The sequence below is a fragment of the Linepithema humile genome, chromosome 6 (assembly GCF_040581485.1).
Source record: "Linepithema humile isolate Giens D197 chromosome 6, Lhum_UNIL_v1.0, whole genome shotgun sequence".
NCBI lineage: Eukaryota > Metazoa > Arthropoda > Insecta > Hymenoptera > Formicidae > Linepithema > Linepithema humile.
In genome coordinates, this window is record NC_090133.1 from 5,389,502 (window position 1) to 5,411,184 (window position 21,683).

At 36.6% G+C, this 21,683-nt stretch overlaps 1 protein-coding gene and 1 long non-coding RNA gene across 2 annotated transcripts in view; one reads left to right on the plus strand and one right to left on the minus strand.

The window, feature by feature from the left end:
- Window positions 1-21,683, minus strand: part of LOC137000821 (uncharacterized) — a 199,913-nt gene that overhangs the window by 56,297 nt on the left and 121,933 nt on the right. The gene's annotated exons all lie outside the window — the stretch shown is intronic.
- LOC105677038 (uncharacterized) overlaps window positions 1-21,683 on the plus strand; it is a 72,862-nt gene that overhangs the window by 19,973 nt on the left and 31,206 nt on the right. The window contains exon 3 of the mRNA XM_012375347.2: window positions 14,560-14,638. Coding sequence (XP_012230770.2) covers window positions 14,560-14,638 — 79 coding nt within the window. The remainder of the gene's footprint in view (window positions 1-14,559; window positions 14,639-21,683) is intronic.

Here is a 21,683-nt window from a genome sequence, read left to right on the forward strand (position 1 = left end):
TTCCGACTGCCATACCTATAATATTTTCGTGTGAGCATAAAATAAACAATAATTAAATCGTGAATATTTGAAAATACTGCAAAGTGCCATTTGACAAGAATAACATAACACATTTCTGATGATTTCAAATTTCGAGAAACCGAGGAGGTCATATTTCATGCAACTCGCCCGACATCCCTGACTGCATATCGATAGTCCATTCGATGTCTCGCGTGATTAGAAAACTTCGATTGCCAGATTACGCGGAGCGGCGAGATTTACGAAGTCTACCGGGTGGTCTTATTGATACCGACACGTCAGGAAACTTAAAGTGTGTCCGTGTCAAGGAGCAGCCGCCGTTACCATCATCGCCAACTTTTCCCGGCGATCGTGAAAATTGCCTTTCCTCGTTAAGCCGGGAAGGTCTCTCATCTGAATCGCCATTCGATTTGCATTTTTACTTGACGAAGTGAAAAAGCTCATTTCAATGTTTTGCAATATGTCCTGTTTTCTAGGCGATGCTAGTATGATTGTGGCAACCGGCGTATGTGTACGACTTCTGTATTGAATTACACAGTACAGTACAACCTCCATTAATCGAACCTCCATTACCCGAATATTCTATTATCCGCATGCTCCACTATTTCACACGCCCTGTTATATCCGGACAGTATGTTTCCTTAATATTTCGCGAGCTGCATTTGCTTTTTAAAGACGGAAATGTGCCTCTTCACTTTTTCAAGCATTCGAGATATGAAACAAAGAGCTAAATAAGGCACAAGGATAATGTAATTTTCAGTTTATGTGTTAAAAAAGCGATCTAGCAAATATGAAGTCTTTGTGAGTCTTTATGAACCTTTGTAAATGAACTGCGAATTTGATTGACATTATTACTCTTTTTAAAAATTAAGGTCAGCGTCAGAAAAGCAATTACATACACCGTTGTGCGAATATTCGCTTATCTGAACACGCCTGTGTGTCTCTCTATTAGTTTGGCTAATAGAGATTCTACTATATCGCGATTATATAGGTATATAATTGCAATTATTGTCTCATGCGCAAATACTCGTATGGTTTATTATAAAGCAGATATGCGTGAAAATGCTTTTGCATGAGCGTAGAACACGAAAATCATTAAATACATAGTTTATGTTTCGCATAATACAAAAGGTATAAGAGGAACGGATACTTATCATAATAATTGAATAAAAATATGTAAGAGAAGTAAATTAAATTTTATCGATTATTATAATATTTGTGGAATTTTTTATCCAAATATAAACATAGATTTATTTCGCTGCAATAAAATTCTGTACTGAATTCTGCACAAATTGGCATTACCCGCAACTCTCAATGAGACTTCATTAATGTGAAAATTGTATTCTACAAATATTCGTCAATATAATCGCGCCGTGTAATACGGAAAATATTTGAAGAATCAATCAGTTCAAATATTTTTTTTGTATTATATGATATGTAAAATTATAAATAAAATTCTATCTCGAAATTTATCGCCAATTATGGATTAATAATTAAGCAAGCTTCATATATGTTCAAATTGAATAGTTATATTTCACTTTAAAAAAGAACGAAAAATATAGATAATAGTTCTTGTTCGAATTGTAATTGGGAACAAATCGATGGCGAACATTACGAGAGAACTCTAATTTCCATGTTTATCGGCACATTCATAGTAAATTAAAGACATGCCCTTTTCATTGGAGTTCGTTAATAATGAGAACTATTATAACATACGTAATAATCGAATAAATCCCGGTGGTCGTCATCAAAATCCCCGAAGTGCAACTCAGCGTGCAGTTCGCGATGCAACTGCCGAAACGCGTTCCCTGCAGAGCACTCGCTTCCGCTCGAAAGTAATGTTCGTTCGCCATTGCGATTTACCATTCGGGACAATGAGGTGCACATTGTAAATGCATCCCGGCGGTGCAAGTACAATCCCTATGTCTGGTTTACCAGAGAAGCAAGTCAAATATGAAGATTATTGCATAAGCTTTTTCTTGGGCAGCAGTAAGACTGCTTACATGAGGACACATTCGAATGACGAGCATATTTTTAAATTGCTGTAAGTTTATCGACAAAAAAAAACAAGTTAGTATAATATGAAAAATAATATAATATTATAGTCATTGAATCCTTTTCAAAATCTTTGCCGTAAATACTAATTTTATTATTTTGTGCTATAAGCATTGCTATATTGCAACACGTCATAAGGTAATTTTAGTAAATTTTGTATTTATAAAATGTATGCGAAATTTAAGCAGAGTTAAAAAGCACGGTTCACTGCTTATAACTACTTTCAAAATGATATCTCTATTTCTTTCTCTGTTTGTGGAAATTTCTTGTCATCTAGTTTTGCCCGGGTGAGTTTTTCGCTCGGCGTTGATTTTTAAACGAGCATAGATATTTACACAGGACACTAGCTCGCGACAAGTAACCCGAGCACTCGACTTGGCTCTCAACTTTAATCCAAGCGGAGTCACCAGGAGTAAGCCGCGCACTTGACTTACCTTCCTGCTGGTGACGCGTAAAACAGCCTTTACGACGGGCGCGTACAAACATCGTTCTCGCCCGCCCGGCGGATAACGCCACGGCGGTTCGTCATTGTCCCTTAAAGGAGCCGCGTGCGCAGCTCGTTAAGGACAAAATTCCCCGGCTTATCACCGTCGGGAAGAGGGGAGTTTAACTAATTAACCGAGGAAAGGACAGGCCTCGCGGGTATTTCGCTGTAATTAGCAAGGAAATGCACGCCCGTAATGACGTTTGCGAGAACATCCTCTTTCTTTCCCTCCTATCCGCGTGCCTTCTTATGCAATTTTCAAAAGTCACGTCGCCGTTGCTCTTCTCTGCTCTTCCATTGTGGAACGATTATAATAAGAGCAATGCACAATAATGATGGCAACTATGGCATGTGTTAATATCACGGAGTTAAAGACTTTCGTTATAAATAAGTACAGAATTTTGAATTTTTAAGATTGGCGCACGATAAAAAACATGTTTCAAAATAAATTTCGAAAAAATACAGCTTTACAATTATCATTAAATTTTTTAATCATAATTACATTTTACATTTTTTTCTTTCACGAATGTGAAAAGACAGAAAAGCTTACTCTTATATTAAATTTTCTTTCTTTTTCCTACGTTGTCTATTCGTAATTAACTTCTTATTAATTGAACGGTATTAAAGGTGTTTGATAAACATGACACTCTTTTACTAGCTTTATTACAAAGTTTTGTACATTTTATTAAGAATTATTCTCAAGAATTTACGAAATATTGTTTTGAGAGGTACGTACTGCTTTCGGATTGTCGAAATTGTGAACTGCAAGAGATTGTCAGTTGTCATTTTTGCGGAATTGGAAAAGTTTACTTTCCTAAAGTAGTGCAAGTTATTGTTACTCAAGTACTCTACTGCAGTTACTGTTCGGCTTTTCTCTTCATTGCTATAAACTTCAGCAATTTTTATATGAATTGTTCGACAGATTTTATTACAAAACTATTTTTGTCGAACAAAATCTAATTTCCACAGGCAATTTTCTTATAATTTTCTCGTCATTTTAATCATTAATATTCCATAAATATTTTCCATCGTGCAATTCAAAAACATCGTCAAAAATAAAGACCTGACATTGTTTACGTTCGTCGATAATTTTCAGTGATGCGCGGCTGCGTAAATTATGTGCGTGTATAAGCGTACGTTCGCGCAATTCGGGCGAAATGTTATATTTGTCGTCAAAGCATTAATACGCATACACATGATGCGACACAAACGTTACGTTACGGCGAACGCGCCGTTGATCAGCGTGCGATCGATAACGAAACTCGATATTGTTGTGCGATTTAATTGTGCCGCCGCGTAATTATCTCGACGACAACAATAACAATAACAACAGGGCGTGAAAAGTTTCGCAATTTGCGCATCGCCCGCGAGGATAATGCAGAAAACCCACTCCAAGCGATATGTATCAAGTTTTGCGTTTTTTCAGCACAATCTCGGTATTAGATTTAACCATCTATACAAACTACATTTCTGAAGGAAATATACATCCGAATCAGATAGAATAATTTACAATTTTCTAGGTTTCAATTTTATAGTAACTCTAGAAATTGTAAACTTCTCAAAATAGTTGAATATAAAATGATATCAAATTATTTTTTTAAATGGAGCGTTGAATTTTTGATTCATACTTTTTTTAACATGCTCTATTAAGTAGATAAATTAATATTTTTTAATGCTAGATAATTAAAAAAAATCCAGATTAAAAGTAATGAAAAATATTATTCTCCAATTTTCAAACTCCTTTAAAATTATAAATTATGAAAAAAAATCTTTACCTTTTCAATTAATTTTTTACGTAGAATTATAATCTTCTTTTTCGTTAAAGTAAATCCACAACTAGATCAGTTCATATTTATATAAACTATTTGGCATTGCTAGATGAAAATTTGAACACTTCTTGACGTATGCCGCAGCACATTCTATCGTGGAATGTCAAGCACGTCCCAGACGCTTGGATAGTTGCGGATAGCCTGATGGGAGGATCTACGAAGGATCTACGAAGGGGATCACCGAAGTTCGAGTGTCATGCTAGAAATTTGTGGGACGAGCCGACGACTATGCGGACGGTAATTTTTCGTGCGGGGGAGTAAAATCAAAGAGGGTAGTAACTCGCGGCGATTCGCGGGATAAATCGGGAAACGACGCGAATCGGTAATGAAGCAACATGCATTATTCACGCGCGGCCCAAAGTGTTTGTATTTTAAAGTGACGCGCGGGCATTAATATTGCATAACGCGAAAGTAGCTCGATGCATCGCGCCAAGTCGATCCGAATTCCGAACTTTGTCGGTGCATCGATATTATTCCTTGCTTACTAATGCGCCTCGTCTACGAACCACCGTCGAATAATACAAAGTAATGGAAAATTAAATGATAAACTTTATAGGACGACACACTTTAAACTTCTTGCGCTTTCGCCCTACGGAAGCGCTCGACTTGAATTCGCGCCGATAACCGATTTAAGCCGTCAATATGACTACGTCGCGAAAAATCACGCCATTGCGTTGCGTGATTGCTTTTGAAGGACCAATGTTGCGCGAGTTTTGTGATAAAAAGATGATACAAATGTCGGTAAATGCAAAGCGCAAATAAATCTCATAATATAGAGGAGAAAAAGAGATGTCATATAACGCTATGTTGTTCCGAAAGATGTAATAAATAAATAAAAATATGTTAAAAAAATTCGCGATGTTTTAAAGTACATTTCTTTTTAAATAAGTAGATTACACATAATGTTACGTTGGGCATTTTGTAGCGGACTCCGAGCTGAATTTGGAAGTACAGGTCGTTCGGCGATGTCCGATAAGAATTAACCGTCGCGACTCGACTTGAATGTCGGCAAGTTTCGGTCGAACGGGCATTCTCCGTCGGGAGCGGACTTAATATTTAAAAATAGTGCGCAATTTAGCGGAAGCGTGCCAGCGTGGCTCGATTGGCCCGCTGAGATTTCGGTAGGTCCGGACGATCGGGAGGCAACCACGGCGCGGATACCTACGTGATTGGCTGATTGGCTGGCCGATTTCTAAGTCCGGGCACGCCACGCAACGCGACTCTAACTCAACAACGAGAACGCTCGCCTCCTGACTGGAATTTTTTCCATGTAATTACGTGCGCTCGCCTGCCCCCGCGGACTTCCCAACTAAATTCTAACCCTATCGATTCAACCCCCGGCGACCCCAAATATTTTTTACGTTGTATCGCAAAGTCTGCTACAAGGTGAACGTGTAGAATGTATATTGTCTCTTTCGCGAAAATCGAAATGCTGACGATAAATAAATCCGAGGTACAAAGGAAAATACGTGTTATTTGTTTTTATCAAAAATATGTATACATTGTCAATTGTGTGAAAAATTGAATTACAGCATATTCTGCATTAAAAGCAGGGATTTTAATTAATAGATTACAACGTATCGATATTTCCTCGGAGAGAAAATAATATATTCATGTTTAAAATAAAATCTGAATTATAATTACTTTACTTAAAAATTAGTTTCCCAAAAGTAATACATGCAGAAATAATGAGATTAGCCATAATGGGTGATTGGCTCATCTTTCATATTTGAAACATCACAAAGATTAATTGTATAGAAAACAAGGTACATTGATTTCCACCATGTCTGCGTTTTTTGTAAAGAATATTGAGAATTTTCTTTCGCGGTATATATTTAAATCGATAAAATAAAATCATCTTTTCGAACTTATATAGTTGACGAAATATGTATTTGTGTCTCTGTTGCCGCTTTTGCCGGAGATGACAACGCGGTGAAGAGAGTTGTGTGACACACTGCGTCTTGCGAAAGTGGCATCTTCTGCGTGCCAGCGCGAGGTTGGCGGGCTAGCGGCACGCATGCAAATTCGCGGATCACGCGTGCGGCAGCTGGCTGCCCTGGAATGCGGAGGGATAGGGGCGGAGGTGGCTACAAATTGCATCCATTACTCTTGCAGTCGCGCCGCTCCGATCCCCCGCTCCGCAGCATTCGCGCGCGCCTCGTTGCGAACGGCGTCCGGCTATTGTGTATGAAATGATTATGGTGGTGCGGTATGAGGTCGCGGGGTCGCGCAAAGCCGTACGTCACTTAGATTGGCCCGTTGGCAGTTACAAAAGGCGTGAGGCGCGCGCGGACGCCGCGATTATGCGCCACGGCGCGCGGCGTCGCGATGCTGAGCCGCGGTGCACCCGGCGTCGATGCCGGCGGGATGCTGTGTCTCTTTCACGAGGACGTTGTGACGCTGTCGTCGGGAAACTGTTTGAATTTATGACCACGTTCTCGTTTTCGCGTTATTCTTGCCAAAGAAGGATTAGATAAAGCAGGAATTTCTCTGCTTATTACGGCAACAATAGAAAAGACCGTGTGCGATTTTCAGCATTCTTAGCGAAGTTGACGGCAAACTTTTTTTTGTTTTTTTTTATATTTTATATGACATCGCCAATAGAATATTACATCTCGAGTCTTTTTCCGGTTTTATATAATTTACGACTGCATTACGACGAGCAAAATCTTTTCTTCCGCATCGTAGCATATAAATAGTTTACGCTGGGAATAGAAACCACGCAATGTGTTAACTTTAATCCACGGTTGAAAAAACGAGTAATTATATAGAAAAATTATATTTTGTTCGGCTACTTTTCAATAAAAGTTCTGGTGCAAATTCACCAAAAAATATATTCAAAGAGAGCAATCAAACATTGTAGCGCCTAAATAAGTAGTAGAGCTGTATCATATGTAACGACAGTTCTTCTTCAAATTTCTAACTACAAAACTGGGAGGAGAATTAAATTTCAATTCAATTTTTTCGAAAAATTTACTTTTGCTTCTTCAATTTGAAGTTTGCACACGAATGAAGGGAAGTAAAATATTTTCGAACCATACTAAACTTTTTAAAAACTAGGAGTAAAACCCGAAGATACTCCCGACTGCCCTCTACTTTCTAAGTTTGCTGATTTTTGATCTTTTCTAAACTTTCTCTAAAACTGGCTGACCGGCTAGATGGCTCTTTCATACTTCGCACGCGAAATGGTGACTGCTTAGAAAGTATGGATTTAGTTCCAGTCGATTAAGGCCCTTTTATTAGTAATTGGCTTTGCAAAGAAAAGGAATATCTAAAACTTATCGCAATAAAAATATAAAAATTTCACGAAAACTTAAAATTTTAAATTTGCCAATTACATTATTTACAATTAAAGATAAATACAATAATGAGCAAAATTTCATATTTTTTATTTTTTAAGATATATAAATCTTTCTTTGCAGAAATATAAATATCTTAAAAAATAAAAAAATTTGGATATATTAAAATCATTTTAATCAGTTAATAAATATGCGCGTACGAATGGCGCATAAATTATTGCGGTAATTAACCGTAAATCATTATAATTGCACGCAAAAAACATTACGATACATTGTAATCACACGGTACAAGCGCCATAATTAGCGCGCCATCCCTTATGCGATGCCGCCCGGCACCATTGAGAACGGCTGGCGCATTCAAGTTCGCCGTATTGAACGCCGGCTACATTTCGAGCCGGCATTTCAACAGAAATGCGGAGTCCTTTTATGTTGCATCGCGCTCGTCCGAGCTCACCGTCCGGTCAATCCGTCTGCGGACGTCGCGACGCCCCCAAAAGAGGAAGGGAGGCATGGCTGAAGGCTCGCACAAAGCCGGGCTTGCTTAATAAGTGCCTACCCCTTTTTCGCGTGCAGAACTCACCCTTCCCCCCGTGCAGAGTAAACAAAAGAACTTCCGCCGACAAAGGGCCCGCCAAGATTAGCCCCCGCGGGCCCTTTCGCGGCAACCAGCGCAAATTCGCGGATTTCTTTTTTTCGGCCGTGAGATTAGCGGGATTAAAAAAGAGTCGACTCTCTCTGATGCCGACTCTTATTATCAGTTAGAACGCGGTAAAAAATCGTCAGCTGCGTGCATTATAAATACTTGTTGTCGAAATATCAACTGACGTATTTATTTATTCTTTAATTGATTGGAGTTTCACGTGCGCGTTGATATATAAAAAATTCTCTCTCTCTTGAAAATTCAGAGGAATGATGATGAGAAACTTGTACATAGCTCCACTAACTTTCAATGGTCAAGAAATAGAAATATAACGAAATAAATTGGTCGATGGACAAAGGATCTATAAAAAGCATATTATATGAAGAGAGGACATATTGCACAGCAGAGAAATATTGCGGAAAAGACGGAAAGAGATGATAAAATGTTGAAAAGATAAGAAGCAATCGTATAAAGAGTTATAAAAAGGAATATAATAAAAGCCAAAGAAGTGGAAAAAATGACGAATGTACGTGAGGGAAAAGTTAAGACTAAAAATAACTTTTATCGCATCAGATGTATATATAAAAATAACACACGAGCACGGCAATGAGGATTATTTACATAAAATTGAAATACGCTGGCGAGATTACACTACAGCAATTCCATTACCCTTCTCGAGAAGAAGGTTAAACAAGATGAAGGCGTAAAATATTTGCCGAATAATTTATGCGACGGCTTCAAAGTCGACCGCGACAAACGATCTATCCCGCCGGAGAGGCGGCAAGACAAACCCGGGTATCGCCGTTTAGCTCTACGGCCAAGCAAGTTTTAACTGCGGCTATAAATAACGAGGCGCAATTAAAGGGCCGACCTCCGGCAAAGAGTGTAGCGAAACGATGGAAATGATGTCGTGTCGTGGGCTAATAGCGTAATGCGTGCATGTCGAGTCGAGCTGAGCTGAGTCGAGCCGAGCGAGTCGCACTGGCTGGTACGAAACTCACCCGGGCGCGCTTTTAACGGCCGAACTTGTAACCGCGCGTGTACACGGTGATAACTTCCGCCATCCTGCGTTCTCTGAGCGCGATATTCGAGAATCAGCCGCGCCAACCCGCTTCTACTATCGACCGTTTTTTTTATTTTAATTAATTAGTCTTTGCAGCAATATACGAGCTGCTGAAAAACTGCATGTCTAAAGTTTAGTTTTTTTCTTCTGATAATTGCAAGATTAGAAAAAATTTTTTACACATATGGATTTGCAAATGTTTTCTTTTTAAGATACAAGTGATTGAAAGTGAATGAGCAACCTTTTGTAAATTAAATAGATGAAATTAATAAAGTGTCGCGTGACAATAAGACGTTGTTATGAATAAGAAGAATATCAATATAAAATATCAATACTCGGCAAGTTTTTTAAATTCAGTAATATATTGATCTTGGTAAGGAATTTGTTTGAGCAATCTACATATTTATGCAGTCAAATAAATTAAATTTATTACTTATAGAGTTAAAAAATTATTGAAACTATAATACAATATTTATATCATATTTCGTAAAAATAATTATTGATTGTTTCATTAAGTTATTAACTTAGAAACAAGAATCAAATATAATCAAATTGTGTTAAGGAGTATATTAATATACGTATACGTTAGATTACGTGGTATTTTATGAGATTTATCGAGTTCGTGTAAATTCTATAATGAAATTATCGCTCCGATACGATTGGATATCGAAATATGCCTGATTGAACTCATGTGCAATATTAATTACTTGATCTGCAAGATCATAAATAAATTGATGAATTAACAATTTGGCGTCCCTTGTGATTAACGGCTCGCGGTTATAAAATTAATAAGCCATATTATCAGCGATTTTCATAGCCTATCAATTATTCTTGACGTTATGGAATAATTGTTGTCATAATAACAAACTAAATTAATACATTAATTACTTTGCCTGTAAGTTGATATAACACGCGATGCCATTTCTTCACAAATACCTTCATTATAAAAAACCTCCATCAACATGTAAATTTTTAGCGTTCTTTAAATGTAATAAATAGAATATTTTAATTTAAATGCATTTATGCATGCACTTGAGCGGTTTGAATAAAGGATTAATTTTCCTCATGTTCGATGCTGATTCTACACAGTGCAGTTAGGAATACAGTACAGTTATAAATTATTATTATAATATAATTCATTATGTGTGTATTGTTATAAAATAACACAGATCGTACATATGATATGATACCAATTACTACATATATTTGCGTATAATACAGAAATATATAGATTCTAATATATTATTAAATAATATAAATAAATTCTCTTTCTCTCGAATGTGTAAAAACAGAAACGCAGAGAATGAATTTTGATTCAATAATTTTCGTATAAATTTTCCATGACTTCCTGTGATGTAATTTGCTTTTCCTTACAGATATCGTAGATATCCATCATCTTTGTCGCAAATTATAAATTTTCAATATTAGATCTTTGCAGTATTGATTTTCAAGTTGCATATCTGTTAAAGTAAAATCCGCTTCAAACTAAATTCAAATTTAAACTAAAGATTTATAATTAATATATCTGAAATTTGTGAAATCTCTGGAAAAATGGATTATTTATTATTTAACTGCTTTGAGCACAGTTAAAAATTACAAAATAAGGTGATACACAATTTTTATGAAAGAGAAACCTACTTCTCGAATTGTTAAAAAAAAGTCTTGTAGAAACAATAGGCGGAATATAAATTATTGCCGAGTAAGATCGTTAATGCGACTGTGCACGCGAAAACACTTGAAAAATCCGCGAACAGCGGGACGACGTCCGTCGTGACGTCGCGACGCTGTCGGCGACGAAACGTCATGGACAATGCTCGTTTTATTACGAAGTTCGGCGACGGAGAAACGGCCGATTATTATTCGCCTCGCGTTGTCATATTCCATTAGCGTCGCTGCCTGTTACAGACTCCGCTCGGCTTCGCCCGCGCCCGCTCGCGCTCTCGTTCTCGCTCCCGCTTCCGCGCGTTCGCACTCGCTCACCGCTGAGCGGTTAGTTCGAGGAACAATTCACAACGCAATATAGGAATCACCCTTCAACCGCGTGCTGGAGATGACATCGATACTCGACTTCCTCTCTCTCCTGTCTCTCCGTGTCTCTGCTCGCTCTCTGTCACCGTATTCTCTCTCTTTCTCTCTCTCTCTCTTTCTCTTCTCCCCTCTTCCTTTCGCTCTTTCTCTCTCTCTATCTCACTCTCTCTCTCTCGCGTGTTACTGCATCCGCGTACACCCGCGTATCGACTAAACTTCGCGGCGACGCCGACGCCCGCAACGATTAGCTGCGTCGCGGTGGCGAATGTCGGGAGTTTCGTTCCGCCGCGCTGCATTTAACCCCTTGACGCCCGGATTTTCTCTTCCGCTAAGCGGGGAAGTGGATTACCAATAAATCAATCCTCGCATTTCGATCCAGGGAAATCGAATCGAGAAAAACAATCGCGAAAGCGTTTGTCGTCTGCAGCATTCTGCGACGAGCGACTGCAGCTTTGTTGCGTTATGAACAAGCAGCAATCCAATACTTTCATGCGAAAAACCGATTGCATCTCTCTCGATGGATTCTCAGACGTACGACATTAGTTCAGTTGGATAATCAATTGTCATTTGTGAAAAAAATAAATTGCAAACAAAATTATCAATAAGTTAAAAGAAAACCGAGCAGAAATAATAGCTTTATTACACAAACTTTAACGCGTTCGCGAACACATATTTCGACATCACCTTCGCTTTAGCTCTTGAAGCAGTCTTATCCAGCGTCTTCAGTGGCTCCGTGAAACACGGCTTGCCTCTCCCTCTAATAAATCAACCCCCTCCCCCCTCTACTTTCCCCCCCACCAAGTGCAACAAACATCTACCAAATCATCAATTTTCGGACGGCCTCATGAAATGCTCGCGGACCGACGTGTAAACAATTTGCGCAAGTAGCCGCGATAATGGAGAAGCAGAAGGATGAGGGGGATGAGGATAAGGTACGGGGCGGTTGCGCGGGGGAGGGGTGTTTGGTTAGCTCACACAAAGGACGAAGCGCACCGCTGCGCACACAACGGAATCAGCCCGCTACTCTAACAAGGAACATCCACAAACCAGCCCCTGCGAGGGCTTGGAATGGTGAACGGGTAGCGGTGAAAGGGGAGGGGGGACAGGGGGGTTGCTACAGGACCCCAACGGTTTGCAGAACGTCCGGAAGTTAGCGACACGGATACGAGCAAACGTCTTGCGGCGGTAGCAGGCGTGATGGAAAATGTTTTCAGGATAAAGCGATTTGTGACGCGAAGAAGTGTGCTTGTTTCTAAATTTATGATTATTTTAATTTCGCTCAGAGATTGCGAGTTCTGACTTTCATAAAATAGAGAGTGTTCCAAAGGAAAAGATCTTTCGCGCGCGTTTTTCCTCCACGAAGATTTAATGCACTTGTTGTCCGTTCTAACATTAATTTATTCCTTTCGACAGTTTAATTTTTAAGTTCTGATTCATTAAATTCAATAATAAAATTAATAAAAAAGTATATTTGTATATTTTTCTCTCTTTTTAATGCTATTTTTGACACGGGCATCAATTTATTTTAATAAAATTGCTTCTCTCTTGCTTTTGTCTGCTCAATCTTCACTTTTTCTACTTATTCCATTTCGCTGCAAGGTAAAAAGAACAATTACATCGAATTGGAACTGTTTCTCCTCTTTTATATTAGTTTTTCTTTACTCTATCGCTTTTCCTGCATTCTCTACTTTCTCTCCATTTTATCTTTCCTTTTTCATCACCCTTGATATTTCCTTCCTTATCGGTTCTGTCGTTTCATCTTCCTGCCTGCGGCAAGGGCCATTATCTCCGCTTTCTAGCATGCTATTTCTTCCTTTCTTGATATATCCTTAACATTGATTTTAGAAATATCCTACATATCGCTATCCTGGAAAAACGCCACGGGCTTTATTCTTTGACATTTATAATACGCAGCGCTGTACAATTAATTACATTTTATTTTTATACTTTGTCTTGTGACATGCTCGCTTTTATTACGCTCATCGCAGTGCGCGTATAATTACTTATAATTCTAAAGTCTAATGATTCTGCACAGCAATGACTTATAATCTGCTAATTTATCGCGCTGTCGACATTCAGAAAAATACATATGCGATCGTAAGTCGCTATAGAATAACGCACGGATCAATATCGTTGCACACCTGTTGCGCGACTTTTGAATCACTCTGTACGATGAATACGGCGACCGCTCAGTTACCGACGAAAACAAGAAGAATGAGAAATCCTTGTCGCTTGATCGCCCGGCGACGTCGCGGCGCATTCATTATCAATCTCGCTACGGGCCGGCTCAAAGGAAGCGAAATTAATAACTGTTTGCGGAAACGCTGAGCGGAAACTTCGCGCTTCGTCGCCGTCTTCGTTTTATTAATCTGCGTAAGCCGTCGGGGGACTGCAAAGCGGTGCAGCGCAACGATGAAAACGCTTTGCGCTTGTGCTGCGATACGCTGAGCGTGTTTGCAAGTCGATTTTCGCAATCCACGTCATTTGGCGGTCGATTATTATGCGACTGGTTCATTTTAAAAGTGATAAAAACGTATCCGGGAAAATTGACAAATTTTAGTATGTGTAAAGGAAACGATTATTATATATGTATTTTAGAAAGGTTTGCAAAATAGATTGACATCATTCTTCTTGGTTCAGACATAAAATCAAAATCTATTATATTTCATTTATTAAATTACTAGTAGATCTGAAATAATCTCGATGTCTCGCAAAATTTAAATAATATATTATTCTTCAAACGCGTACTTCATTTATTAGTTTAATAGTAATATTGATATTGATTTAGTCTATCTTCTAGGTTTTAAATCTAAAATGGAAAATTTTTAATTTTATTATATAATTGGTTATTGAATCATATTAATAGAGTTTGCGATTCACTAATTGTACTTTAGAACTTAAAATAAAAAATTAATGTAAAATGATTTAGATGCGGTGATATTATTAGAAATTATTACTAAATAAAAAATATAACTCTAGAAAAAAGAAAAATGTATATTCAATTTTAGCATTTCATTCTTTACTTAATAATACTAGCTATTTTTTGATATTGTCAAATACATTAATCAATCGTATCCTTTCAATTTTACATGTTTTACTGTTTTGATTTTTATATAATAACAATACTTTTATTTCGTTTGTAGATGTAAACATGGTAGCAGAGCCGAAACCTCATCAGACTGGACGCAAGCGGCAAAACATCACCAAGACTGGCAACGACTGGTGAGTTAAAAATTTTTACTTGTAAAAGTTTATTTCGAATAAAATTTTTAATCATATGTTTTTAATAATGGAAGCGAGCAGGATATCGCGTATTTTTATTCATTGAAAGCAATTTATTGTACGCATACCTTTGCATATGTTGTATGAAGATTATATTTCTGCAGGAAGTAGAAGCTGTCTAAGCACTAATACGCTATAAATTTATTATGTACAACATTATGTATGTAACACCTTGCGGTATGAAGCTTCAACGCTCATCATACAAAATTTGTCGACAATCTACTCAAAGTAGATCCTAGTGTTCTTTGGCACGTAGTTGCACCATCTCATCCCCGCTGCTCGATTTTTCTCAGCGTGGCGCGCATAAATCTTCGAGTGAGGGGAGTTTCATTCAAAGGACCGCTTTATCCTAGCCTTAAGATGCCGATGAACCCTAAACTCGTCGTATAAACCCGAAAGCGCCGGGAGCGTATTTTACGCGCGGAACGTGACCGCGAATTCACGAGCGGTCGCATGTTTGCAGAGGCTAACTTGCGCGAGGCATACGTGCAGAATAAAAAAAAAACCCCGTAATTGCGTTAAATTGTGTACGGACGTATGACACACGATTGTTTGTATCTTGATGGACGAATTCGAGAACTACGAGTGATGCGACAGCATGACGTGCTGTCAGAAAGATGTCAAGAGTTAGACAACAGCAATACATTCACGAATTATATTCACGAAAATATAAAATGCTTGAGATTCCATCAAACTGCAATTTACTAGATTCTTTAATTAATTTAAAAAATGTCTTAAAAATATTTTTGAAAAATGTAAGCTTGAAAACTATTATTTGACAGATTTTAAGAAAAATTCTAACAAGCTCGTTAAAAAGTATGTCTCATTTCGTGTCTTCTCATGTCTTGGTTAAGAATTTAATTGCAGTTATACTTCCAATAATCTAGCTCAATGTTCGACATAGGAAGTACTTGCCGCGAGAAGAAAGAAACGGCAGAGACATTTTGTAGCAGCTGATGCATTATCCACGACAGATAGCGTCCCGGCAAACGTCGATACCTTTTCACAGACTAAGTCGCATCTTTTCCCCTTTCTCCTTTTGTCAGCTCCTCACTGCCTTCTTTCTTTCTTTTCTCTCCGACAAAGAAAGTGAAAGAGGAAGATCTCGAAAATTTTTCGAGTGTACCAATTTAATCGACTTCAATTTTCGATCATTTTTAGCGCTTCAGTAATTTCAGCTGAAGTTGAATCTTAGAAATTATGATCAAAAGGTATTTTGATAAAAATAATACGAATGTCAAGATATTAAAGAAATTTGGTTCTATTTCGTATTAGTTCAAAATTAACTTTAAAATAAATCGTTTAAAAAAGATATGTAATGTTCAAGAAAATAGAAAGGGAAAAAAAGACAGTTTTCAAGAATTCGCTGACTAAAGAGAAGACGTATTTAATTGATATTAAACTAAACTCAAGAACAACTGAAATATCCAGTCATCTTGAAATTAATTTTAGGGTAAACTTTGGATATAACAAACTAAACATGAAACAGTTTCACAGATTAGTTAAACTTCGTTTTGCACAGTAAACGCTGCATAAGCATAGTACATTTATGTAGAACAAAGGTGAACAGCTTGAATGATTTCATATACAGCTGAAATTAGAATTAATCGAGATGCTGCAATAACTTTGCTTTTAGATATTCATTATAGTTTTCACTTGTTGAGAAGATGAATCGAGTACACGATATTTAACTGCCGCTTTATTATTTGCAATCCATCAAAGAACGAATTTATTCTCTGGAGATCTTTGTTTGAAATAAATAAAAGAATATTACGTACAAACTAAAATTGAGGACATTCTCGTAAACAGGATTGGACCGTCAAAGTCCAAGAAATTGAGTGGAATGTTGCCATGAATTAACCATCACGAGCTCTATCTACACATCGAAATGATCTAACATCAAGGAAGCTCTTGAGAAAATAAAGAATCCATAAGATTTTGTATTCTACCAAAGGTTTGTAGCCTTTGATAAAGAAGTCAGATCAATCCTCGTTGATGTTTAATCAAAAGATAGTGGTAAACATCAGAACAACTGATAGCAACATTGAATCATTTTGAATACAATATATATTTTACGAATATGAGATTCTCTCTCGTGTTCAATATGTATATATTCTTGCAATCATAAAAAATTTTATCAAAATTCTAGTGTTAATAGAATCGTACGTATCAAACGTACACGTATACGAAAATAAATTTTACAGATTCCCGTTCACGATCAAATCAAATTTTTGGAACGCAAAGTCTCGCGGAATACGATAGAAAAACACGATATCTCGAGAACGTCGCGTAATATCTGCACGCGGATTTTCCAGGTCCTTCGCTTGTCGTCCTTTTAATGCAGCCGTCAATCTCCTGCGTCCTCATCCTGACCAGAAATCCGGGTTACGCGAGGCCTTGTCGCCGAATATCATGCGTCAAAAACCACTTTTAACGAAAAAAAAGGAGACTAAAAATGTATTGCGGAATGCATTCGAGATTCATTCGTATTACATTATCTATTATCATTGTATCCATTGTTTTTTGTTATACGCAATTACTATCTTTTTGTGTAAAGTGACAATTTAAAAACCAATTTTTTTTCGATTAATGTAATTTCAGAATGTTTAAATTTCATCTATTAAAGTGCATCGGCAAAATTACAAGAGTGATAATAATTTCACTTTTAAAAATGAAAATTTAGATATTTTGACGTTGTGACAAACATTAATCACGTTGGAAAATATTTGTTTCAAGTTGTGTCGTTTTTTTTAAAGTCACGATGCATTGAGAATACCTTTTTCCGTAAATAACGTAGCTTATGGAAAAGTAGTACGAGGCACCATCAAGCTTTGCGTATCTTCTCGTTGCGTACACACAACTAACGAATGCTGACTCGTGCACGGTTTTCTCGCTCTTTTTTTTTTAGTGCCAATTTAATTACACATCTTGTTTCACAAATCTTTGATTACCAACACGAAATATTCCAGCAATCAGATCTCAATTCTCCCCGGAGATTCGTATTACCGTTTTCAACATACCGTATTACTGTTTTGTTGGATATCCTGTTTAAGTGGAGAGATAATGAGACATAATAAGATATTTATGACCAATTTTTATAACGACGTTACGACGTTATGACAAAATAAAGCAAATAATAAACAAATAGCATTATGCAAAAATAAGTTGACGCAATGAATCGAAACTAGACGAAATAAATTATACACAAGCACAGTGCGGAAAGTTAAAACTCCGAATTAAAAGAGTAATTGAAGCAACATTCAAAATTGCATTCGGAGATGAAAATATCAATTTTTAACAAACAGGTCATTTATTTTAAAGTAAAAACCAATCAACCCTCACGTTCAATGTTCGTTAACTAGAATGTCATTTTGATTTTTGTAATATTTTAACTGTCTTGATAAATATTTTGTGTATTTGCATTCGTGTTTATTGTTTATTATTAAAATACATATTTTTAAATTTTTTGAATATTTTGCATTGTTAGACATTGCCTTGTATTTTAAACTACATATTGGAATAAAGTCGTGCATATTATTTAACATTTTTTAAACACACTTTTCCAATATAAAATATTAAATAAATTTATTATTTAAAATTATTATTTAAAAAAATGGCTTGAAATTTCCAGTTAAAAACTTATAAAACGGTGTACAAATCTATCATCAATCTATTTATATTGATTTTTACGAAAAAGATATGAACATTTTAGAACAAAATCAATCACAGACGTGACACATCTGTTATATTTTGAGAAAATATATATTTGAAAAATAATCCCTACGTGTTGATTTTCGACGATTTAGCTCTTTGCAACTTAATTTACGCGAAAGTGTTACTGCGAGAGAGAAAGAGTTAATTCATTTCTTGTGTAAGATAATATTTGATGAGCTATACGTATCATTTCGCTGGAGCATGTCCGTGTATAACGCCATCGTCTTTTTGCCCATTTATTTCTATTTATTAAGCTGATTTAATTATAAATTCACTCGGACAGGTTTATTTAAACGAAGACGCGTGTGTGAATAAACGCACATGTGTAGCGCCGATGTCGATAATCCACCGGCTCGGCAAAGCCGCGAAAAATATTCCACTAGCGTTTCCGGGATTCGCGCGAGGTATTCGCGCGGGACAATTTCAGGATATCCGCGGGATTCCCAGCTATCCCTGCGCCTTCCCGGGGCTCCCGGCGTACGTGTTACGGAAGCAAACAGGTCGCTTAACAAGCCGGAAGAACAATAAAAATGCGTCACCTCATTAACCGCTTCCAATTAGTCCGGTGCGATGTCGCGCAGCGCTTAATGCGACATACACCGGGTGTACCCGGGTTGAGATGGCATTACCATCGCAAACCAACGTGGATTGTAATCCTTCCTTTCCTATATTTTTCTATTATCACAATTAATTATAGAATTATATTATATAAATTAATCTTATAATACAAATTTTTAATGTTTTAAAATAATGTTTTTTAATATATAAAACGTAAACGACATTGAGCGAAAAATACCTTTTTTTTTTGGTGTGTACAATATAATGCACTATGCATGCTAATATTAGAGCGAATTACACATCAACATTAAACTTATGCCGTCTCCCTTTTATTTTCTTCTCGAGATGTGTTAAATTTGGAGAAGTGATATAATAACATAATATAATAAGCCGGGTAATTATCTAATAAAATTCATACGAGAAAAGGACGAAATAGAAAAAGACGTCGAATAGAAGTTTATTATTTTACACGAATTGAATTCTGCGATTCAAATCACGCTGAGAGCCTTAAGCGAGATCTTCGGAACGAGCAGGGAAGCCAAATCCGACCTCGTCGAGACGGAAATCGCAGCGAAACGCGAATATCGCAGTTACGAGAATTACGCGTGAATTGTTCGGCTCGGTTTCGAGTGCGCTTCAACACGCCATTCAAGCAGGATCGTCCGTTCATTGTCCGTCCGTTAAATCCTCTTCTCGCCCCCCATCGAGATCACGTGATTGCAGATTTTTCGCGATCATGCGGCAAGAGCCAAAATTTTACCAACCTATGTTTTTTCTTTCTTCGCCAATTTTGTCAGTTATTCCTGCTTAACTTGATGTGCTTTCATACTTAAATCTTTTTTATTTGAACGAGTATTTAAAGAAAAACAATCGTAATTTTGACAAATTCAACAATTGATACTCGATTGACGCATATTAAATACATGCTAAAAAAATTTGCAAAAAATTTAAATATAAAATTTTATTTTAATTCTTCCATTTTTAAAGTTTGCTTTATCCATTTTTTATTTTTATATAATTAAAGGTAGACAGAACTTTTAATATCCCCGCATGTTATTCAATATACTTTTGATTTCGATAATTTACATGCGATAAAATCAACGAATGATAAGTATATGTCTTAACAGATACCTAGTATGTCCATAATAATAATGTACGTTAATTAAAGGCACAAGATATCAAATTTGTGCTAAAAAATCGAGACAAAAGCAATGATATTATCCTTGCAGATGGAAATACAGCCTTAACATGTCCTCCTTCCCTCCTTTTCCTCTCCCTTTCATCTCCTTCGTGCGTTCATTTCCTGCGGTTTGTGTAAATTAGGTTTGCTCGTTGCAGCAGGGTGCACAGTAACGCAGTGCATTTTGTAGAGCGAGACTTCCTCTCGCGACTCGAAATGGTTTCGTGTGTTTCTCAGACGAATGACCAGAATAATTATTTGCAAATTAAACGTGCGTGAAATTTATTGTCGTTCAAGGCATTCTGTTTTATTGTTCAATCTTGATAAAGCTACAAATATTTTTAACTTTTATTTTTTTAATTCCGGAATTAAACTCGTAAAATTTTGATTAAGATAAAGATCTAAAATCCGAAAACCGAGTAATTTAGAAATTTAACAAAGGCGTTTTAATCGTTTTATTAGTAGAATGAACTTCGGCGAACTAGTCGACGACTTTTGAAATGGCCTGTAGACGTTGGCTTGCCCTCGCCAACCCCTTTAACGCCGGACATAAATATTAATAAGCGAGCGGTGAAATTCACGCTTATCGCGCTACCGTGAAGATTTACATGAGATAACACGACTTTCCTTTTGCGGCATGCGCGCAGGTGTGTCACAGTGTGTGAGTGTGTACGTGTATGTGTGTGTGTTTCCAGCTTCAGAAAACATGTCAACATTTACATACAAGACCGGATAAGCGAGTCACGGGGATCGTTTTGCAGCTACGCCGACTTCTATCGGGCTTGATATCTGCCGAGCTTTATTACGCCGCCCTTGGAGAATAAATGATGAAGCCAGACGAGGGGTTTGGGGGTTACTAAATAGTGCTGTGGGAGTGACGTGGGTGGCATTGGGCAATATTTTTGTAAATCAACATGATTTTTTCCGCTATAATTACTAAACGGTGCTATTCAGCGTTTACAGCGTATAAAGGAATATGACAGTTAATGCAGAATTTTTTCGCTCAAGTTTTTACATTTTTGATCTTTCTAAATTAAAAATTTTTGGATTTCATAGAAATTAAAATCATAACCAAATCTTTTTATTTAGTATTAAATCTTTTTTATTTTGGAAGTTTTTGAGAGTTATTGAGAGTTTCTTTTAAATTCTAATATATTATTCTAATATTATAATTCTAATATTTCAACTTTTGAAAATAAAATGCTATACAAATTTTATGATCTTTTACTATCCATCATTGAAATTTTATGTTATTAATTAAAAAATTTTTAAATTTTTAAATTTCTAAAATGTTAGGCACTTAGATTTTTAAATTTTAAAGCAGATAAATTTTAAAGCAGATAAAAAATCCGGAATACAAAAATACAGGCTTATAATATTTCAAGTTCTCAATAATTCAAAGATTAGAACATTAAAAGAATAATCAAAAAATTGAAATATCTAGAGAATTTTTTGAAAGCTTTAACACACTATGAGATACAAAATATAAAACAATGAATTAATAAACAGATTAGTTTGTTAATCTTTCATGAA